Source organism: Anguilla anguilla, chromosome 17, assembly GCF_013347855.1.
Source record: "Anguilla anguilla isolate fAngAng1 chromosome 17, fAngAng1.pri, whole genome shotgun sequence".
In the NCBI taxonomy this organism is placed as follows: domain Eukaryota; kingdom Metazoa; phylum Chordata; class Actinopteri; order Anguilliformes; family Anguillidae; genus Anguilla; species Anguilla anguilla.
Window position 1 is genome coordinate 17573779 of NC_049217.1, and position 24514 is coordinate 17598292.

Genomic DNA, 24514 nt, shown 5'->3' on the forward strand with positions numbered 1-24514 from the left:
AACTATTTGACTGCGACACACGGGGGACCGGCCTCTCTCTGTCGCAGTGGCTGTCCGGCTTGGTTAGGGCGTTTGCGTTGAGTGGGCGAACGGTGCGGGGAGAGAGAGCGAGCGAGAGCATGTGCTACGTGGAAACGGTGGCAGAACTTTTATCGCCACTTTTTATTCCCGCGATTGTGTTAGTCACACGCACAGTCGACAGGACAGAAAAGCAAGCTGTCGTGCGTAGCCTGTGAAAATGCTTGTGTGAGCTGTGCAGGGTAGGCAGTGTGTGCGCTTCTGTGAGCTGTGCAGGGTAGGCAGTGTGTGTGCTTCTGTGAGCTGTGCAGGGTAGGCAGTGTGTGCGCTTCTGTGAGCTGTGCAGGGTAGGCAGTGTGTGTGCTTCTGTGAGCTGTGCAGGGTAGGCAGTGTGTGCTTCTGTGAGCTGTGCAGGGTAGGCAGTGTGTGTGCTTGTGTGAGCTGTGCAGGGCAGGCAGTGTGTGTGCTTGTGTGAGCTGTGCAGGGTAGGCAGTGTGTGCGCTTCTGTGAGCTGTGCAGGGCAGGCAGTGTGTGTGCTTCTGTGAGCTGTGCAGGGTAGGCAGTGTGTGTGCTTCTGTGAGCTGTGCAGGGTAGGCAGTGTGTGCGCTTCTGTGAGCTGTGCAGGGTAGGCAGTGTGTGCTTCTGTGAGCTGTGCAGGGTAGGCAGTGTGCGCTTCTGTGAGCTGTGCAGGGTAGGCAGTGTGTGTGCTTCTGTGAGCTGTGCAGGGTAGGCAGTGTGTGCTTCTGTGATGATAACTCAACGTGAGCCGCGTGAGGACGGAGAGCGAGCTGCGTTCTGTGCGCGTACAGCGATCCGGTTACACAGCAGCACACGTCACAGGCCGCACGGCAAGCCTGTCTTATCTACGCGTACTCTGTGTGCTTTTGATTCGAGTAGCAGGACGGACTAAACAGATACACCGACCTCCAGGGTTTGTAAATTTATCAATCAGTAATTAATAATAATATAATAATTACTGCCGTTTATAGGACGCTTTTGTCCAGAGCAACACTGATTTAGCATTTTCATATTGTATCCATTTATACAGATGGATATGTACTGAAGCTGTTCAGGTTAAGTACCTTGCACAGGTGTACAATAGCTGTGTTTTACTTTGCAATTGAAACTGTAACATTTAAGCCTATTGCCCTACCCATTAGAATACACTGCCATCCAACAGTTCAGCCTGCTATGATTGCTTTAATGGAAATAAAATAAAATAACACTATTAAGGAGAACAGAAAAACAAGTTACAGGCTACAATGAGGGACTACTTCTGATTAAACAAAATAAGAACTGGGACTTGGAAAGTCGAATCTTACCCGACTGAAAAAATGATCAGATTGAATAGTAAATTGTAGTATAAATGTAAAACAGATTTTTTTTAATGCACCGTAAATACAACAGCACAATAAACAGATAAACCTCAGAAATAGTCTCTGGGTAATATTACAGTTGACTGGGATGACTGTTTTCAAAACGCTGTATGCTGGAATACGCGCGCGCACACACACACACATGCGCACACATGCGCACACACCCACAGAACACACACACACACACACACACACTCACTCATTCACACACACGGACACACACACACACAGCACAACTGTGGAATCGCGACGGTAGAGAAAGCAAGCTGCCATCTTTGGCAGGAGCCGGTGTGTTGGGAAAACATTCCCAAACAAAGAGACAAATAAAGTGCTTCCAGAATGCCGTGCTGACGGGCGCCTGCTTGGCAGTTGTGTTCGGCGCGAATAACCTTGAATTCAGAGCTGTTGCTGAATATTCTCTGGCACCACTTTCACAGAATGTACATCAACCTTTAGTTATTCAATTGAGCATTCAATTTATATTATCTATTTAGACTAACTGTGTAGTGTATAGTGTATAAAACCAAGATTATGTTGTGCTCTACATCAAATTGGATTTATAAATGGTTTTTCACCTTTGGGGAGGATTGGGGGTAGTAGTGGGGAGGGGGGAGATTGTTGACAGTCAGAGCCTAAAATGTCACACAAAATGAAAGCTCCCTCTTTCATGAGATGTCCCAGCATGCTTTGCTCAGTACAGTAAAGACTCTGGCTTTGATGTGTCACCGCTCCTTTCGGAAACGCATCGTGTGTGACGCTGGCCACGCTAATTACTGCGCTGTGGCAGACGCCGATCGTCTGTGCGCTCCCATCAGCCCGCGCGGATCCCGCCGCTTCTGGGCGCCGGCGGTAAAGAGGGAGGCGCGGCGCTGTCGGGCCGACGGGGAGGCGTTGCCGCCGCGCTCGGCAGGAGGGGTCAGCGGTGTGGGGCCTGGCCTCACAAGGACATCAGCGGTATTACGGCCTACGTTAAGCGCATCCCTACAGGCGCGGCTGTCCAGTCCTGCTTCCTGCCTCGGTGACTCGTGAGAACCGCACTTGCCATAACTGTGTTAATCGCTGCTTCAGTTCATCGGTGCTGACAACAACAAAAATAAAACAATCCAGCAGGTCCTGCAGCTCTCCCACGATCAGGTTTGAAAGCTCCATGCTAGCGAGTTTTCTTCCAGAAAGCTTGAACACATGATACAGATTGACTGGCCCAGTGGCATCCGATTCTTATGTTGTTCTTTGGTATAGAACAGCTGGAAACTGTCCTTCTGTAGCAAACATCACTGATTTCAAAATGAATTTTAATTTTAGACAGTATAAACAAGCAGATAGTTTGGCTTTTTGTTGCAGGACATGGAATAATATTCAGAAGATATTTTTGTTTAATTTGCGTCACAGAGAAGGAACACTAGGTCTGGGAGAGAGAGAGAGATTTCTATTTCTAATGAAGGAGTATCTCATTTCTCCCTGTTACTTTTCTGCAACAAAAGCCCATTTTTCCTGAGGGAGAGAGTAAGATGTGCTGTGTGGTACATGTAAAGGATAGGGGGAGAGATAGGGGACCCCTGTAGTCTACGCCTAGGCCTGTTATTAACGCCTGGAAACACTTCCTTCCCTCTGAATTACTGTCAGCATAGTGCCATGGTGCAAAAAAACATCCAAGCAAAGCCAGTGTTCTGCTTTGTATTCTGCTGCAAACCAATCTCCCTCTTTGGGAAAAGAACAATATCACTACGACTGTTACTATTGCTATAACTGCTGCTGCAGCAACTACAACTTGCAGTTTGGATGAAGGGCAAGTTCTGCAGCAGAGACGCTAGTTTCCTTAGCGCTCATTGTGAGCCTCCTGCTGAAGCAGTCTGTTTGGCGGTTCAGTAGCCCCGCGCGCGCGCGCGCGCGTGTGCGTGGGGGGGGGGGGGGTTGTTTAGACCTCCAACCTCATGCAGGTTGGAGACTGTCAGTGCTCCTGTGTCCTGTCAGCCTGTGTGACAGTCTGTGTTAGCATTCCTGGCAGCCTGTGTGTCAGCGTTCCTGTCAGCCTGTGTGGCAGCCTGTGTGACAGCCTGTGCGGCTACCTGTGCCCGTACTCTGGGGCTCTGTCCGTTGGCTGCTGACTGTTCTTGTAATGGCTGTGCCCATAAACTGAGTCTTTCAGTCACCCTCCTCCTGCACAAGGCTGTGGTGAAGACTTCACATGCACACTGCCTCTGTCTCTCCCACACACTCACACTCACACTCACACTCACACACACTCACACGCACACTCACACTCACACACACACACACACACACACACACACACTCATACTCACACACACACTCGCACACACACTCGCACTCACACATACACACTCACACACTCACACTCACACATACACACTCTCACACTCACACATACACAATCACACTCACACACACACACACACACACTCACACACACACTCATACTCACACACACACTCGCACTCACACATACACACTCACACACTCACACTCTCACATACACAATCACACTCACACACACACACACACACACACACACACACACACACACACACTCATACTCACACACACACTCGCACTCACACATACACACTCACACACTCACACACACACTCACACTCACACATACACACTCACACATACACACTCATACACTCACACACATGTACACACACACATACACACATATACACACACACACTCACACTCACACATACACACACACACACACACACACACACACACACTCATACCATGCATACAGGGGTGCAGATAAACTGAGATGAAATCAGCACAATCCACGCAGCAGCAATGCAGTGCAGTGATTTGCCCACAGCTACTGAAAATAGATGTCACTTTAACAGTATTAGCCCCTACTGTAAACTGATCCTGCCAACGGTTATAAGTGAGTTGTGTGATTAGCAAACGAGTCAGTGTTACATCCTGATAATGCTATACAGCCATTATTTTCGGGTTTTCTGCCTTATCTGTTGTATTGATTGATTCAGTCTTGGGAGTGTAATATGGATGGATTGTGCTTTGGCCCACTCTTTCTATTGATTTTCTTTCTTTTATCACTGCGGCCAGTGTGTTTATTCTCCGTAACGTCCACTGGAAATCCTCAGGTCATGAACTGACCTAATAACGTCTTCCTGCACTGTGAGTTTCACGACACGGTTCTCAAAGCCCTGGTTTTAACGAGAGTCATAACTATTTTATAATGTAATTTCAGAGAACCGATTGCTATTTTCTGTGTCAATAATGTAGCTAGTGCAGATTTTTCCTACTACAGGACCGGATTCCATTTTATTTTTTTTATTGTATGGTATTGACCATATAGATACGCTCCTGGGCACATTATAGCTGCTGTGGAATTAAGGCTGTTTCACAGGTTCTGCAATCGGTATTGATCATAGAAACAAAGCAAAAGTTCAGTGCCATGTTAATTTGACTTGAAAGAATTTTAATTAATGGAATTTTTAAAAAATAGTGTAGTAAAGAGTCACATTTACAGACAGCGTAGAGTATCTGCCTGACCGTATTTTTAAAATAAAATCCCAGCATTTGAAAAAGAACGAGACTAGAAAACTATGATATTTGACTGATGATATTAACTCTGTTGAGATTTATTATTAATTGACGAGTTGAGATTTTGACATTTGATTTTTTTATACCGTGCCGCTACAGAATGATTTGGTTTTGATCTTTTTGGAGACCATGTTGCTCACACAAGAACATGGCAATTAATATTTATACCAAACTTATATGGCTGTTCATCGGGCTGCCAATCAGAGTTAAACTTGAGTGAAGGGACACGGCATGTTAGACCTCCAGCTCTCGCTTTTAGAAACGGCGCCGTTTACATCAAAAGGGCTTTTCTCCTGTTTATAAATGTGGGGAAAGTAGGAACACGCCTTCATCTTGCAGCTTAACGAACACTGTGAATCCAAGACCAGAGAAATTTCACCGGGTCTTAAAATAGAAACTCCAGGCTTCCTGTTCGACATTTTTTTTTTTTCCCCTCTTCTCATTTGAGAAAAATTAAATTTCCCCTTTGTCATCTTCGTGGAGTCTACGGCGTTGTTTACTGACCCCTGCGGCGGTGTGCGATTATGAACGTTAATAAAGGAAGGAAGCGCGACCGCGCCACGCGGGGTAATTAAACCGCACCGCTCTGCGCTGGAGCGCAGAGAGGAGCTGTGGGATTGGCCGGCCCGCCCCTGGCTCATTTTCCATCTTGACGACTCTGAGGAGGATGTTGTGATGACGTCCCCGCCCTCCATTTTATGATTGGGCACATTTCATGTCACGGATTGTGTTGGGACTTCATTCTGTGGACAGTAAAGTGCGAAATGTCTGCTTCTTTTGTGGCGTGAGCTCTTCAGAGACCCCTTCTGGGGCCGCCGCGTGCTGCGACGGCGCCTTTCTCCCCCCCCTCGTCTAAAATGGCTGTCGCACGTGGCGTGCAACTGCATTAGAAGCGTGAGCGGCTTCTCATTTGCAAGTCAAACCCCTCCTTGACATTTCAAATCCCTCTCCAGCGGGCTCGACGTCAGAGCAGGTAACTGCGATGCTAACAGCAGCCCGCTGAGGGAGGGGTTCGGTGCAAACCGTTAGCTTACCGCAGGGTGAGTTCAGCAGTCATTTGGCGCTGCGTCGTCCGTTGAATCCGTCTGCCAGGTTGCCTGTCGCATTCGCTGGAGGCTGAAGGCCTCATCCTACGAGCGCGAGTGAGGCAGGCGTGCGTGTGCGGGCGTGTGCGGCTGCGTTAGCGTGAGCGCAGGTCCTGTCACAGGGTGAGAAGCGGTGCTAGCGTGTTGCTAACGCACCATGATGAAAGCAGGGACGCCAGCGCGTGGATCTGCGTGTCGGTGCTCTGCTTCGCGTCTGGGCCCTTGATTTGGCTCGGTCACCAGGCAGACCACGGGCACCAGAGGCGAGCTCCCTTTGATGTCTGCTCCTCATCCTGGCATCTGTCTGTCTTTACAGGAGCCTGGCCGACGCTAACTTGTCTTATGCCGGGTAATTAGGCCCCTAAATTAGATCAGCCCTGAATCAGTGTTCTCCCAGCTCTCTTTGAGTCCCGCTGTCCACGTGAAGTGAAGCCTGAGCAGTTCTGTTTTACTCGTCTGCTGCTGGTCCAGTTGCTGGCGTTTCCTCTGAAAATGTGTCCACATAAAATGCGCACTTATGCAAAAACACTGGAAGTTCTGGAAGGGCTCCTTGTCAGATGCAGTGTTTTTGATATGCGCGTTTGTTTGCTAGCTCTAACAGTAGCTGCGGCGCGTCGGTGTAAATCTGCTGATCCCCGGCCTTGTAGCTGTCCAACCGGCAGCCGTGGCTTGTGTCCAACTGGCATCTAAACCCCCCCCCCTCCCCCTGCCCTGTCAGTGCCGGCGTGTAGAGGAAATACTGCGCTGGCGGAGGCATTAATGCACCGGGGGCTGCACGGCACTGAGGGATGCAATGTGATATACGGAGGAAGTGCAGACAGTTTAACGCGGTCGGGCGGAGCCGTCCGTGCTTCGTGCTGCCGGATCGCCGCCTGCGATCTGCATGGCTGAGCGGGCCGCAGACGCCGCGCTGAGTGGCGCTCGTAAATCCCGGCTTATCAAACACAGCCGCGAAGCGTCTGAAAGGGATCGGGTGCCTGGGGAAGAGGAAAAGAGTGACTTATGTACGAGCGAAAGAGAGCGCTGTATCGGGGTCGACAAAGCATTAGTCTTTCAGAAAGGCGGGCTGTCACTCGTGAGAGGTCTGTAATTGGTGGACGTTAGTCATGATGACGCTTGGCACGGGCTACGGAAGAGCGGGGTGAAGGTTCTGCTCAAATTTAGGAGCTACAGCCTCGTTGTATTTACAGTGGCAGGAACGGTCCGGTCAGGGATTCCCTCCTTGGACGGGACGGTAGTCTGCTATTGGGCCATTGCCCCATTCTGCCCTGTTCAGCTGAGAGCCAGCGCTGCCCCTGTCTGTTTGGAGGCCCGAAGCAAAAGTTTTTTATGCGTTCCTTCATGGGAGGGAGAGATTTGCAATCTGCCTCCCCCGTCCATATGGACTGGGGCAGCCCTGATCGAGACTAAGTTTGGGGGCTGGACGCGTGGGGAGGGATTACAGGAGCTTAACGGGGGCCCCTAGTGGTCGCGGGGGGCCCTAGGCAGCCGCTCAGTCCGCGCATAGCCAGACACACGCCTGTCGAGAGTAATTCAGTGCCATTCACGTCTAACGTAAGGCCAAAGTTTTAGTGCGATAAAAAGTTTTCTAATAACGAAAGGACAGGAGCAGCTCACACTCAGCAGGTCAGCACTAGGTGAACTCCCAGTGCTGCAAGAACAGGACTGCAGCAGCCGTACCAGGAAAATGAGAAAAATTCAGGCACTCTTGCGCAGAGCAGAAATTAGTGAGAAACCTTTATTGGAAGTGGATTAAAAACTCCAAAAATAGTTTTAGTGTGAAGCTGGGATGGGATTTATTCCAGTGGCCATTTGCAGGTTGTTCTGTGTTCTGATAAAAGGGGCCTTTGCTGTGAATCCATCTGTCAGGGAGAGCGAGGGAGAGACGATGCGATCGCTCTTTCGGCTCGTGAAGCTGAAACGCGGAGACAGCGGAGGCTTTGGGGGGCGGGGGGGGGGGGTGAGGGTGGAGGGGTCACTGTGGGCTGAAACGCGGAGGCAGCGGAGGCTTTGGGGGGCGGGGGGGGGGGGTGAGGGTGGAGGGGTCACTGTGGGCTGAAACGCGGAGGCAGCGGAGGCTTTGTGGGGAGGGGGGGTGAGGGTGGAGGGGTCACTGTGGGCTGAAACGCGGAGGCAGCGGAGGCTTTGTGGGGAGGGGGGGTGAGGGTGGAGGGGTCACTGTGGGCTGAAACGCGGAGGCAGCGGAGGCTTTGTGGGGAGGGGGGGTGAGGGTGGAGGGGTCACTGTGGGCTGAAACGCGGAGGCAGCGGAGGCTTTGTGGGGAGGGGGGGTGAGGGTGGAGGGGTCACTGTGGGCTGAAACGCGGAGGCAGCGGAGGCTTTGTGGGGAGGGGGGGTGAGGGTGGAGGGGTCACTGTGGGCTGAAACGCGGAGGCAGCGGAGGCTTTGTGGGGAGGGGGGGTGAGGGTGGAGGGGTCACTGTGGGCTGAAACGCGGAGGCAGCGGAGGCTTTGGGGGGAGGGGGGGTGAGGGTGGAGGGGTCACTGTGGGCTGAAACGCGGAGGCAGCGGAGGCTTTGGGGGGCGGGGGGGTGAGGGTGGAGGGGTCACTGTGGGCTGAAACGCGGAGGCAGCGGAGGCTTTGGGGGGCGGGGGGGTGAGGGTGGAGGGGTCACTGTGGGCTGAAACGCGGAGGCAGCGGAGGCTTTGGGGGGCGGGGGGGGGGTGAGGGTGGCTGGGTCGCTGTGGGCTGAAACGCGGAGGCAGCGGAGGCTTTGGGGGGCGGGGGGGGGGGGGGTGAGGGTGGAGGGGTCACTGTGGTTCCTCTGCTAGTTGTAATTATTTTGATGCCGCCCTCGGTTGACAAGACTTTGTAGTCAAGGCTACCTTGCGGTTGCCCCGCCCTTGTAAACAAAGCTGTCAGAACGTCTGTCCCTGCGCCACACACTGAGCGGTGGCTTTTTAATCACACCTGCTCTCCTTTTGCCATCATTTAGATGCTACGAGTGTAAAAATAAAAAACTGCTTATTTTTAGCTTTTTATTCTGCACAGATTAGTTGCCACTTTTATCAACAAAATGATTACCTTGCAGCATGGGTCTGTGCAACGGGGGGTGCTGTTTCTGGCTTCCATGTATCGAAATGCATCAACAGCAGGTTAGGTGATGGATGGATGAAGTCCATAGGTTATACACAAGCAAGTGCTGCTCCTGATTTTTATTTTATTTTTTCCATGGAAGACAGATCCATGGGGATGTCGCATTTAAACACATAAAGAGATTCAGAACAATATTCATTCAACATGAAAGGTCAAATTATTACCGCTGAATGAAGGATTTGGCGTACACAGTGTCCCATTTTTAGCTGTTCCAAAAAAAAAAAAAAGAAAAAAAACTGTAAATGAAACTAAAATGAACGCACGTTATGAATATGCGTGCACATTTTCAAAAAGCTGACAGAAAACAATTTCTCTCTGCCAGGAAAACTATAATTGCCATGTCATAATTTTAAAATAGTGAATGTGTTTACAAATGCATTTTGCCCACATGTGCCATGAGGGGGTGGGCAGAGGAAGCCATGACTGTGTTGGTACTCACTGATGTTTATTAAATTATCATCATCATCATTATCATCATTAGATAATACAGAGAGCACTTACCGTGGCAACCTCACCTGAGAAAATTTATCAGCCTTTTAGAAGCATGTGGAGGCTTTTCCCGCAGCCAGTTTGTCCTTAGTACATAGTGGTTGCAGTGACATGGCTGTTTTCTCCATAGTGTGATTGCCACACAGTGAGACTACAGCTCCATACATAAGACTGTGTGGACCGAATGAGCTGTGTCAGCAGAAGCTTAGAGATTGATAGAACGTCTGCAATAAAACGCTTGCTATATTGTAGTATATAGTACTCTGAGGTACACAAGAGAGCGGATAGAGTTGGCTCAAATCACTGGCCTTGAGAAGCCTGTCGCTTAGGCGTGCAATTAAGTTGACTGATAACCGTGAAAATTGCTTCAATGCACATTTTTTCTTTTTTGAGTAGAGATTTGCCTTTTCCCTTACTGTACTGTCTACTTTCCAATCTTATTTATTTTCCAGTACAGAAATGTGACCACAGCTGTACATGCTTAACAGGACTTTATGTTGGGAAAGGTTACTGCACATTGTAAGGAATTAAATAGTCCAGATGTGCTTTGTCACAAACAGTTAAGTTTGGTAAATGGGAAACTTCAATACTGAAGCTATTTCAGTTAATTTAATTTTGCAATACAGACAATTATGTGCAATATGCTTATGATGCTTATGTGCGCTATCGGTTAAAAATACAAACGCTTTTTTTCTTGACATCCATTATTTTGAAGACTTACCAGTGTAACAGGCCCAGTGATACAAAGTATTAATCATTGCTTTTAAATGAAAACACTCCACAGGACAAAATTGATCCTGTGGACTGTATGCAGTAATAAATAGATATTTAATGTAACGCTGAATACTGAGTCATGCATTTCTTTCATACTGTTACATTGATTAAACAGTTGGTATTAATACTTTTAACTGTGCTATGCATTGATTTGTAATAAGAAGGATTCACAAAATTGGTTCAGTATAACATAAAAATGATTCATTTTTTTTCTCCATCATCTCGGGTATTTAATTTCACTGGCCTGCATTGTGTTCCCTAGCACTGCAGATCATGAGAATAATGTCCTTCTCTTTCTGCGAAATCAAATCGGCGCCACGGCACTACATTTTTGCCCGAGCTCCCTGTTGCTAGTTCAGGGTTGTCTTTTATGAGAGGAGTGTGGAATATTTCGCAGAGGGTGACTCTGGTAAATATGACCTGTACTGAACAAGCCTGGTGGAGCGGACCGCATCGGACTGAGATTAAACACGCAGAGCAGTCGGGACAATCTTGAATGATTGATTTGCTGAGGCAACGCAGAGCAGCGGTTGACAGAAGTAGACGGCACGGCGTTCAGTTTAATGAAGCCCGCAGTTCCACAAAAGCTCGCTCCTTATTCTGTCATCAAAGGGCATTGTGGATAATCTTATCTCCTGTGATTTAAAAAAGTCCTCTTTGTCCATCGTCTTCTCGACAACATGCATCTTAAAGGCAGAGAAAGAGAAGTAAGAGAAAGAAGCAGCAAAACAAGCAGGATGCAGCTTATATCAGGGTCCCCAGGAGGCTGCCACAGAGTCTCTGTAGCCTCCAGACTAATGGAATTATGCATGAACTCTGGTCTGCCTTGATCAGTCCTGCCATCTTGCAACTTCATCTGGAGATAGGAGGACACACTTGTACTACAGGAGAGGGGTATAAAAAAGAAAAAGGCAGCTGTGCTATCTGTTTTTTTTTTGCTTCTAACTGCTGCTCTCCGCGAGGCCAGGGTGCTTCCTGAATGCGGAGTTTGGACCCGAGTTCTTCCTGCCTGGCTGACAGAAGCAGTGCCCGCATTCTCCACCCGGTGCACCAGACGGGCAGGTCAACGCGCCTGTCTGGCGGCTCGGGAACCGGACAGTGATGGATTCGTCCTGGGAAAGCTGCCCCTCTCGATAGCGGCGAAGGTGGAAGGAGTCACGGGCGGAAGGGGCGAAGAGATGAATATGAATTCCGGACCTTGGGGGAGGAACGGGAACGGACGCAAAGGCAGCGTCGTCCGTCACTCAGACGGCAACGCTGCGGTGAAAGATAAGGCTTCGGAGCGGTCGACTTCAACAAGAGCCGCTTGAGCCTCCTGTGTCAGTGTAAACCACGTTTCCTCAATATAAATGAGTTAGACGGAACAGAATTGCAGGAAGGGATAATCAGATTTGAGATGCAGACTTCCTAACTGGATCTATCTCCACCAGCGTATTTTTTACACCTCATTAGTCCTTAATTGTCTTATCCAATCGCGTGGCATCGATGAAGAGGAGATTCGGAAACTTTTGGTCTCCGTAGACTAATCTATCAGTCTCGCTCCTTCGCTCGGTGCCATTGTTCAATATTTCCTACGACGTCTGAAATGTTAATGCGCGTTTTTTTTAGTGAATCATTCCGGCGTTATTGAATATCCTGCAGTTGGCCTCAAGATCAAATAACCACAGAATAAGCGAGACAAAATACTCACAAGACTGTTATGGTGCATGCATCTTCAGTTCATATTTACTGAACAGTACCACCTGTATTTAGGATGAATACAATGTTGTAAAAGTTGGGGCACCTGCATTTTGCAGGTTAGGCCAAATGTATTTCTATTCCTGAAAAAATGTAGTTTTTAGATAAATGCATGTGAACTACATTGTGATTTATAATTATAGCTTCTTAACTTTCATTCAAGCATTGCGGTATTGGCTTAACTGGCTGCTGTAACTGTGCTTCACAGGGAATTTGTGTCATGACAAAGGCTATGAGTAGTTGTGGGTTTGAGGAAAGAGGCCTTGTTCATTTAATATTCAAGGACATTGCTCCAAGTGCGTAACTTTATATTAGATCAAGGACCCACAAATTAAAATAATCTCATTCACTCAGGAATTGAATACCACCTTGGTGACATTATCTCTGCAGCCCTTGGTCTGAATGAGAAATGAGGGGAAGTAGTCATTATGTTTTTTTCCACAAGCACAAATCAGGTAAAGGAAGCTGTGAGCCTTCCCATCTGATATCCACTCCTGATGTGCCCAGTATAGCCCCAGATGCCCTGCACAACACGGCTCCCATTAGATACTGAGGCCCTTCTGCATAGTGGGAGGGGACTCAGCTCCTGGTCCAATCAGAATCTTCCAGCTCATTGCTAATATGGCCAGGAAGCAGAAGAATGCGCCGTGAGTTTGGTGGCCTCAGTCCTACCCTTGAAATGGACTGTGGGTGTGACCTCCGGGCTCAGAGACTGAGGGTCCAGTTCAGGTTCTGCAACCTGGAGCTTAATCTGCTTAATCTCATTTGCACCTTTACAGGTCAGGGTTAAAAGATTATTGGGTTTAAAGGGAACTTGCACTGGAAAACAACATTAAATACAACTTGGTTCCTGCTTTAAAATTTGAGTTTTTATTTATTTATTCGTTTGTTATTTGCATATAAAAAGGCTGAGGCGATTGTTTATAAACACTATGGAGCAATGCACTATGGGATAGCTCCCATATATTTTTTTTTTGTCTGTTCTCTGTGTCGAGGGGGTGTGGTTTAACGATCACTGATCTGATTTGCATTGAAGGCATTCAGTTGCCCTCAAATACATTAATGCCAATCAATCACCATGACAGCCACACACCTGGATACCCAGAACAGTCAATGACCCTTCACCGATAGGTCATTAGAGAGGGTATTGGGGTTTTATGGCTTAATTCTTGGAAAAGAGCCTTATAGTCACAGTATGAGTGGAAACGCTATTGCAGGTTTGTACTGACACACCAGGGCGTACAGCCGAGGAAAACTACACAAACACAATCGCCAAAATCCCATTTCCTTTAAATCTGCATCGTATTTATTCCTAAATGCCTTCTAAAAAGGCAGAAGAATAATCTAGTAGAGCTGTCTCACGTGAAGGCAGTTTTAATGTCAGCTTTTAGGATGATTGGCACAGCGAGACGTCTGGACAATGTGAGCTGTTTTGAGAAGCGTTCAAGCTGGGATCTTTCTAAAGGCGCTTTGAAGCTAAACTGACATGAAGACAGATACATCTATTTTTAAATGTCTGGTACACCGCATTTTGTTGGATGTGCGTACAAGACATCCACAGCTGACTCGTCTGTGTATAGGCAACGTCACAAAAGGATTTTGTGCCTTTGCAAATGTGCATTTTAAACAGATGGCAGTGACTGTGTGCAGCTTGCCCTTGCAAATAGAAATTCGTTTTTTTGAATTCGGTTATGTTACTGAAGGCTGTTCTTGAGTGGTTAGTTTTCCTGAATGTGGACTATACTTTAGAGAGCATTTGTACAGGTCAGTGAAAGAACATGTTCGGGTACAAGAAGATAAGTATTTTATGGATAGAAAGTTCCCAGATAGTTCAGATTCAGAGGGTTGGAGTCACAGCAGTTCCCCAAGAGCTGCCACACAATTCAGTGGAATCTTTCACCAGAAAATGTATTTGCAGCAATGTTGTTCAAATATCTGTGATATTTTCAACAGCTTCGCAGAGCCAGTGTTAAGGCTCTGATTTCACTTGAAAAATTTAGCATGCTTCAGTTGGGTCTTACGTTATTGGTTGGCTGGCTGCCTGAGACGATTAAACTGACTTTGTAAGAATTGTGCTCCCCCTAACCCCCCCCACCCCAAGCCTCAGCACCACCAAACCAAAATCTTTTTCTGCAGACGCATTCGTGGCGGTGAAGGGAAGGGAATGTTCTTGCTGTCCTTGCGGTTGTGGTTGCAGTTAAAGGTGCTGTAAATCTTTTCTGTGGTTATACGGTCGCCGGGCCAAAATCGCGGAGCCTTCTCTGAGGCCCTGCTTGGCATTCAGAGGCGGGCTCGGTTTTCCATCGTCTGGAGACAGAGGTCAGAGGCGCATAAGGGGGACTCGTTCTGTTTACAGCGCTCTCATGAGCTGGGTCGCACGTTCACGGTCAGTCGCCGGGTTGTTTGCGACGCGGTCGTACCCGAGCGAGTTCTAAATCGAGCGGCTTCGCACTCTGCCTGCTTGTTTTATGAAACACTGCCCCAGTGTCAGTCTGGCAGTGATCTTTGGCTCCCTGATATGAGTCTAGATTGGGCATAAAACATACCCTTAGATTTAGAAGAAGATGGCTGTCTCTAATAATAATCATCATAACTATAAATCATGATAATCATAAGAATCCTCATAATCATACTCATCAACATAATAATCATCATCACCATAATGATTTATCATAAAAATATATTTGTTAGCGTCCTTCTGTTACACCCAAGATCACAAAGGCAAGGTCTCCCCCCCATCTTCAGATTCAGGTGAAAATGGGAATATGAAATTCCATGCATATACAGGACTCCACATACCTTACTGAGGGTGTTCCCCAATAGCTGCATTGCATGAGAGCACTGGTCCGCTAGCTGTCATGTGTGATATAACAAAAGCATGGAATTGGCATGAGAAGAGGGTCCCCGTGGGCCGTGGGTCTGTGTATGGAAGCTGTATCCAACAGGAGTCGGGTGTTGCATTTATGGCATCGAATTAAACAGCATTAATTACATTAGCTCCAGGTAATGGCATTATTACACATCAAAGCCCCTTTCATCTGACAGCTCCAAGGTGAGAGTTCCAACTTTGGAGTGCTTCCAGCTACGGCTCTCCATCTCTGTGAAGCACCTTCATTTGCTTCATGAAAACCTTCGATCATCTATAATGTGGTCCGGTGAAACCCTTTAATGTGACAGGCCTGCCTGTTGCCCACTGGCCTGGCCGTTTATTGGGATATCTGCTGAAAAGCCTAAACTTGCCGGATGCCGCGATGTGAGAGTCACGGTGGGATTCCTGGCTATTTTCCGTTTGAGAGCCGGCTGTTTGGTCTACGAGAGCTCCTGTGTGTCCCCAGCTGCCATTTATGCCAATTGCCTCTTTCAGGAATGTAGATGGGCCCGGCCGGTTGACCGCAGAACCCAGCAAAGGCACTGAAGGGTGCAAATGGTGCCTCTAGTCAGTAAATTCATATAGTTAATCTGTCCAGTTGACCTGTCTTGAAATAGTAGTAGAGTTGAAGCTACCTCACAGCTTGCTAAGCTAGAATGAAATGCAAGTCTTATGCCAGGTGTCCTCATTCTTATCAGGAAAGGGCCAGTGTGGGTGCTGGCTTTTGTTCCAACCAAGCAGTAATGCGCCTGATTCTACCAATTAACATCCATAGCAAAGACTCTTGTGGTTGATTAGTAGAATCGGGTGTGCAGCTGCATGGTTGAAACGAAAGCCTGCACCCAGACCGGTCCTTTCTGGGTAAGGCTGAGGACCCCTGTCTAAGGCGCTCCCCGAAGCAGGATCGCTCGGCACGACGCCAGCGAGTCTGCCCTGCGAGCCTCTCCGTGAGTCAATGGGCAGACATCCCATAATAAACACATCCCCTTCTCTCCTGGCAGCTGTGCAGCAGGTCCTGGACACTCTGAGTGACAGCACCAGCTCCACCACCGCCAATGACCTGGACCTCATCTTCCTCAAGGGCATCATGGAGAGCCCGGTGGTAAGTCGGTCCGCCCCGACGCGGCGCAGCGGCGGTCAGAGCCGCGCCCCCGCGCTTTGATCTGCCGTACGTACGCTCCGCCGCTCCCTCGCACGCTGCGCCAGAGCGCTGTCTGTCTAAGCTGCTGTAGGGGCACCGTAGTCTGTCTGAATCATTATTAACAGGGCGTAATGAGTCCCTGAGAGTTTGCACTGAGATTTATCTGTGTGAGCCGCTCGGGATGAAGAGCTGCTGAGCAGATCGGCCCCTATTAAACAAAAGCAAATGGCAGCTTGCGTACGTGAAAAAGGTTAATATCTATAGAGAGGGATCACGCGGATGTTAGCCAAAAACCATGTAGGGAATTTTGTGTGCGTGTGTGCATGTGTGCGTGCGTGAGTGATTTTTGTGGCTGACTGGCTGATTGTTTTTCAAGAAGAGCGAATACTGGCTTTGCTATAAATGGCTACCATTTTTTCTGAAATTGAGGGAAAAAAAACAAGAACATATTATGCCTTCATCAAAGCTGCAGAAAACAATTTAAATGGGAGAGTAAAAAATGCCACTTCAATTTCAAAGCAGCAGCGGAGAAATTATAGCCTGTTATCAATTATTGATAGCTTTAGCATTTAGGCCTGTATTTGAACACAATAAAAGCTGGGGTGCACTGAATGGAAATTACTGAAGGGCAGCCTATCGGAGAGGCTGTGCTTTCTTGCAGAAGTAAAATGGTCGAATCACAGGTGCTTCACAGAATCTCACGGCCGCAGATGCTGCGTATAGAAACGTAGCATGCTAAAGCTAGTAACGGCTAGTCAGTTAGCCTTTAATGTGTAGGGCGCTAACGCATTGCCAAACAGAAAACAATGTATGCTACCGCAGTCAAGCTGTGATTTGTTTTAAACACGCCGCTCTCCTGCAGGTTAATGTGCATTTACACTGAAGGGTTAACACTGGAACGGGCACGCGTTTCTGCAGTTCCACAGGCCTGCTGGGGTCTTGAGTTTGTGTGCGACCCCACGCTTTCCCCACTGCTGTAATTGAGTGGTAATGATCCAAGCGATGGCCTTATATGTAATTATGTAAATCTGAGGTCACGTGTTCCTCTGGGGTCTCTGCGGAACGGGTGAAAAGGCAATCGTTCGCCAGTGCAGTTTGCTAGCGGTTTTGTCTAGACGTTTTTCTTACTGCGCAGTTTTTGATGAAGGTGAAACAGTTGAGCCAGTGTGTAATTAATATTTATGATGCTATTTTACAAAGGTGAAGAAGTCCACCGATATTGCTCAGAACGTCTCTTCTGATATCTTGACATTTGGAGGTGCACAACCTGAAATTCAGCTGCGGTTTCAAAATCACAAAATCCTGAGTTCTGTGTCCCGCGATCTTGCTGAAGATCTCCCGTGATCTCCTGCGATCTTGTGATGTCAGGATAACCATGTTAGTAGTATAATAGTAGTATATAGGGGCGACTTAGCTCAGGAGGTAAGACCAATTGTCTGGCAGTCGGAGGGTTGCCGGTTCAAACCCCCCCCGCCCAAGTGTCCTTGAGCAAGACACCTAACCCCTAACTGCTCTGGCGAATGAGAGGCATCAATTGTAAAGCGCTTTGGATAAAAGCGCTATATAAATGCAGTCCATTTACCATAATAATATTGACTGATTACCCTGGGATAACAATTTCCCAAGATGGTAACGACACCGGTTGAGACAGATTGGCAGGTGGATGGCTTTTAAGCAGGGTCCTCAGCGTGACTGAAGAAACCTTGAGGGTGGGGGACGGGGGGCGGGGGGGTCGGAGGTCACGGAGCAGTGAGAAGTCTGGGGGTGTCTGGCTGTCAGGGAGGATGTGTGGACTCGGAGCCCTGTGTAAGCGGCTAGCCTGAGCGCGAGGCTAATAAACATGCATCCCCACCCCGCTGCCCCTGGGACAGCTGACCTTGGCAGATGCAGGTCGGCCTTAATTACCGCTCTGCATTTTCAGCAGCCCGACAGCCCAAGTGGCCCTGGGCCCGTCTGAACACCTTATTTTGCAAGCCGGTCCGCGCTCCCCTCACGGGAACGCGGGGCCGTGATTGGCCCCCCCGGCGGCCGTTCATTTGCATGGGGTGAGCTCATTGGCTAATGAGGATGGTGTGTGGGGCCCCTGAAGTGGGATTTCTCTTTCTCCATTTCCATCTGGCCTCTAAGTAGAACTGACAGCTTTTTCAGAGGGAAATTGGAGCATAGAAATGAGCATGGGGAGGCGAATGACCCTGCATGGTCAGTAGTACACGCTGCTCACGCCAGCCAGCCATTGTATTTGTACAGATACAGAAATGCATCTCGCCAAAACGTGGTGGACAAACAGTCACACAGTAACCTTTTCCCCCGTCTGAAACAGTGCAGCCCCTAGTGAAACCAAAGCCCCTCAGGCTGTCATTTTCATGATTCACGCTGCACTGTTTGTTTACAGCTGTGAGAGCTTTCACGGGGCAACTGTCTGGCCACATTCGGAGTATGTTTTCGGCTTTCTGCTGTGCGCGCAGTACGGTTAAATAAGCGTTTATCATAACCGTGGCTCAATTTAACGCGAGGGTTTGTGATTTTCTTATTTCGCCTAGCTCAGTGGTCGCTGAAATTAATTTGATAAGCCGCGTTTGCGAATAAAATGTTTTTGTGAGTCGACGTTAAGGAAGGAAATGGACGCCTGAACGACGAGGATGTTTTTGGGAACGGAGGCTGTGTGGTTGGGCCAGGGAAGTCTTCCCCGGGCGACCGGTTCTGGGAACGGGCCGAGCGGGGGGGGGAAAGAGAGAAGAGCGGCGAAGGCTCGCTGGAGCGCCGCTACGCTAGGGGTCCCTCCGGGCGCCTCGTTAAGCGGAGCTCACCGGAACTCGCCGGAAAGCCCGCCTGTGGCGCCAGCCCCGTCAGACGAGCCAAACCCTGTTGGACCCTCGTTGGGCGGCCCGTCTGTTCTGGACGTCCCCCCGTCGCCCTGCCCCTGTCCGATCCGCCGGTGCTCCTCCGGTGCGGCTCGGCGTCTCCTCGTTCACCGGATACCCCGGCGGTTTCTCCGATGCCAGACCGCCTGGAAGCCGCTGACACAATGGGGTCAGCCTGCCTTTCAGTGTGGCTCAGCGGGGGCCTGGTCCCTGTTCAGAAGCAGCCTGCTCTGCGGTGCACGTCTGACGGGTGACAGGGAGGTCGTGCGTCCAGGAGCCGGACTAGTGAGGAACGCCTGCGTCGAATTCCCGCGCGGCTACCTCTCTGCATAATCACCGCCAGAATCTGATTGGCCGCTCAAATCACAGTTCCCTGCATTCTCGATCCACTTTTATTCCCCAGGTCGTCACTGAGCGTGACAGTCGACTTCTGAGATGACCTACTGGGTTAAACAAAGTGGGCTTGAATTGAATGGGTTGAATTGGATTTTTACCCAGGGGCCTGAAAGACTGACCGTGCATTGTGTGCCCTTCGGAGGCTGGGGGGGTGAGGGTCGGGGGGGTGGGGGGTGCCATGATGACAGCTGGCTCCTCCAGGTAGCGCCCTTCGTGTCTAGCGCTGCTCCCCGCCCCATGGCATCCACGTAATCCCCTGGATTACCGAAAGTCACGCCCCGGGCTACTGAATAAACACAGGAGGGCGCGTGAGCAGGCCCCCCCGTGAGCAGGCCTGGCGGGGCGTTCTGCCCTATCGCGTCGGACCACGCGTACTTTATCTCAGCTTTAATTCAGCGTCTGTTTCAGCGACCGGTGTCAATCAACCAGTTTCTTTTTCTTTTTTTTTTTTAACAAGGACTTCATAAAAGCAAAGTAGACTGTCTTGTAGTAGAATAGAGTGCTATTAGAATAGAAGAATCATTCTCAGATAATTGAATGTTGTAGGAGCTCAGCCAGGGAAATTGGCCAGGCAGTTGATCAAGCGCAGAGATCAGAACCCTTAAAGAGCTGGTGTGTAGAAGTGGCACTAAATGCTAAACCAGATTTGCACTCACAAAAGAAACCTATTACAGTGATGAGTGAGCTTTGTCTGGAATGGCAGGGTGTGGGTCTCGGTGCAGCCCCTGGTGCATTTGGTAGGGACAGCGGGTAAAGGTGACATAAGTGCCCCTGCCCGTTTTTAATGCCTGGGTGCTGATGAGGAGCAGGGAGGGAGGCTGACGGTGTCGCTGTCCGTGGTGCTGGCAGGCCCCGGAGAACCCGGAGGAGATGAGGCTGGAGGCGGTGCGGGACAACAACGTGGAGCTGGTGCAGGAGATCCTCAGAGACCTGAACCCCTTCACACACCACAGCCAGGCGGCCGCAGAGCTCGCCCGCATCCTGAGCGAGCCGCACTTCCAGGTGGGTTCACACACACGCAGGCTCACACACACAGATACACACACACACACACACACACACACACGCAGGCTCTCACACACAGATACACATACTCACTCACATACACACACACACGCAGGCTCACACACACAGATACACACACACACACACACACACACACACACGCAGGCTCTCACACACAGATACACATACTCACTCACATACACACACACACGCAGGCTCTCACACACAGATACACATACACACACACACGCAGGCACACACACACAGATACACATACTCACTCACATACACACACACACGCAGGCACACACACACACGCAGATACACATACTCACTCACATACACACACACACACACAGGCTCTCACACACAGATACACATACACACACACACGCAGGCACACACACACAGATACACATACTCACTCACATACACACACACACGCAGGCACACACACACACGCAGATACACATACTCACTCACATACACACACACACACACACACACAGGCTCTCACACACAGATACACATACTCACTCACATACACACACACACGCAGGCTCTCACACACAGATACACATACACACACACACGCAGGCACACACACACAGATACACATACTCACTCACATACACACACACACGCAGGCACACACACACACGCAGATACACATACTCACTCACATACACACACACACACACACACACACAGGCTCTCACACACAGATACACATACACACACACACGCAGGCACACACACACAGATACACATACTCACTCACATACACACACACACGCAGGCACACACACACACACACAGATACACATACTCACTCACATACACACACACACGCAGGCACACACACACACGCAGATACACATACTCACTCACATACACACACACACGCAGGCACACACACACACGCAGATACACATACTCACTCACATACACACACACACATGTACACATACACAGATAGACACACTCACTCACTCATATATATATATATATATATATATATATATATATATATATATATACACTCACACATGCACACACGCATACAAACACACACACACACACACACATACACTCTTATAGACCCGTCTAACAATAAAGAAGAAAGGTAATCACAGCATAAACATCAAAAAGCAGCTCATTTTGTTCAGTGTATGGGAAGGATAAGAACTGAACATGTCTGATATGTCAGTCATCTCTGATTGCACTGTGATTGGTCCCCCAGTCCCTTCTGGAGACTCATGACTCTGTGGCCTCCAAAAGCTATGAAACCCCGCCTCCCAGCCCCTGCGCCTTCATGGACGCCACCATCAGCACCCAGCCGGTGCCCCCCGACGCAGTCAGGATGGTGGGCATTCGCAAAGTGTCCGGTGAACACCTGGTGAGTCCACCGCACAGCCTGCTCTGGTGCCGGAACATTCTGCTGTCATCTCGTCGGCTGCCCGTTCAGTGCAGTCATTCACTGAATCACTGGCTCTTAAACCTTTTAATATCGGGGCCCACATTGGAAATGTAGCACCTTTCAGCGGCCATCACACTCCAGCATAGCGTACTGGACTACAGACTCATTCTGGGACCCACCTCATACCCTCCTGCCACCCGTTTTGGGTCCCCAGCCGTAGTTTAAGAACACTGCTTTAGATTGTTCATCTGGGTAGCAGAGGCCTTACAAAGCAACTAAAGAGCTATCGCTGTGGCCGTGTCACCTCCCGTGGGATTTTAGGAAAAGCTTTCAGCCGACAAGACTGGAGTTTAGTTCAGGCTTTATCATAATTCCTCTCTCAAGCTCTCGGTTTCAAATTTGGAATCAGGAATAAAAGAAGAAATTTTCAATGAGATTATTAAGTTGAGAACTTCAATTAGAACGTAGTTTAGTCTCTCACTTAATAGAATCACATCTCCTTCTAAGGAGCAGAACATTCTCACTGCCAGGAGATCTGTCCTGCTTCTGCTTGGTCTGTAGTTTTGGAATTTTTTTTGGAACAGCAGACAGTGTCACGTTATTTGAAAGAATTCTGGCAGATGCAGTCATACCCCACCCAGGTGACATTAGCTACACTGTTCTGAGCTAAACCCGTCACCCTGGTCAGTATGAAAGCCCCGTTGTTCAGTGTTGTGTGGACCAGCGCGTACCGGCTGGCGTTGCACTGTTGAGTGACAGTATGAACGGGTGACCCATCCGGCTGGTGGACCCGGTGAGAGTATGACCGGGTGATCCATCCGGCTGGTGGACCCGGTGAGAGTATGACCGGGTGCTCCATCCGGCTGGTGGACCCGGTGAGAGTATGACCGGGTGATCCATCCGGCTGGTGGACCCGGTGAGAGTATGACCGGGTGATCCATCCGGCTGGTGGACCCGGTGAGAGTATGACCGGGTGATCCATCCGGCTGGTGGACCCGGTGAGAGTATGACCGGGTGATCCATCCGGCTGGTGGACCCGGTGAGAGTATGACCGGGTGACCCATCCGGCTGGTGGACCCAGTGAGAGTATGACCGGGTGATCCATCCGGCTGGTGGACCCAGTGAGAGTATGACCGGGTGACCCATCCGGCTGGTGGACCCGGTGAGAGTGTGACCGGGTGAGAGTATGACCGGGTGACCCATCCGGCTGGTGGACCCGGTAAGAGTATGATCGCGTGACCCGTGGCGTGCGCGCTTGCGTGTGTCGTGACAGGGCGTGACGTTCCGCGTGGAGAGCGGGGAGCTGGTGATCGCCCGGATCCTGCACGGCGGGATGATCGACCAGCAGGGCCTGCTCCACGTGGGCGACATCATCAAGGAGGTCAACGGCAAGGAGGTGGGCAACGACCCCAAGGTCCTGCAGGAGATGCTGCAGGAGGCCAGCGGGAGCGTGGTGCTCAAGATCCTCCCCAGCTACCAGGAGCCGCAGCCCCCCCGCCAGGTGAGCCGCCGGCCACGCCCACCCCTGCCCTCTCAGGTCAGCTCCCTGCAAACCCATCCACCAGCCACCTACAGCCAAAACCACCTGCAGCCAAAACCACCTGCCTCCAGAACTGATCCTAAATCAGTTTAAGCCTCTGACCCGACAATGATTGGGGTCAGCGCCGGAGGTGGATAATCTGATCCTGGCTTGCTCGTTTCGAGGCTGTGATTTAGTGGCTTTCCATGGGCTGTAATTGTGGCTGCCAAAGCAATCTGCCGTATATTCAGGAGCATAGCTTTAGTGCAGCTAGCAGTAGCAGTAACAATAGCCTGCCCATGGATGAGTGCGCAAGGCCTTTTGTAGAGGCAAGATTTGTGAATGTGGTCTCAGAGCAGACAAATCGGGGAAAGAAAGTTTTTGGTTTATTGAGTGCATAGGTAGACAGTCGATGTGGTCCAGGCCTGGTACGCATCTCACAGGCAGATTGATTTGTCCTCAGCTCTCGGTCGGTTTGGACCCGCTCCCAGAAGACCTTGGCACTGGGGAGTGGTGATTTTTTTGCGTGGTTGGGACGGTGATAAAGGCACAACAGACCGGACAGCCATTTGCAGATCAACTTTGACCCCAATCGGCGATCATTGTTCTGTCGTTTTCCGGGGGTCCTTTCATCTCCTAACTGGTCCGAGGAGGCAGTTGTCATGGTAACGGCATCCTTCGCCCAATCGGAGGCAGGGGAGCGAAGCCTGGGAGAAATTTGTCTGTGGTTTGTACGTTGGCGTCATCGCCCGTCCCAGTTTCGGGCAGGGTGGCGGGGGCGCGGCCCAGTTTCCAGAAAGGGGGGACCACATGTCAGGATGAATAGCCAGTAGAAAATGAATGAGAATGAAGCAGAATACTTTTGATTTATTTATTTATTCTTTTTTTTTTTGTTGCACTTATTCACCCTGATGCCAAATGACCAGCACTTGAAGAGGGCTCTCGCCCACAGCAGCTGGTAACCTGTGCGAACCCGGGCTGTTGTTAGGAGAAACGAATGCCATGGTAACCTGAGGCACTCTGGCCAGCTCGCACTCACCCTACCCCTGGCGGGATGAAGCAGATTGTGCGCCATCTAGTGGAGCCCTGAAGCTGCAAACAGGCACGCTCCAAAGCCCCACTTCTC

At 49.7% G+C, this 24514-nt stretch overlaps 1 protein-coding gene across 2 annotated transcripts in view; it reads left to right on the top strand.

Moving 5' to 3' along the window:
• mpp2a (membrane protein, palmitoylated 2a (MAGUK p55 subfamily member 2)) overlaps nt 1-24514 on the top strand; it is a 53112-nt gene that overhangs the window by 22024 nt on the left and 6574 nt on the right. For both annotated transcript variants that reach the window (XM_035399053.1, XM_035399052.1), the window contains 4 exons: nt 16048-16148; nt 20294-20446; nt 21693-21848; nt 23143-23370. In XM_035399053.1, coding sequence (XP_035254944.1) covers nt 16048-16148; nt 20294-20446; nt 21693-21848; nt 23143-23370 — 638 coding nt within the window. The remainder of the gene's footprint in view (nt 1-16047; nt 16149-20293; nt 20447-21692; nt 21849-23142; nt 23371-24514) is intronic.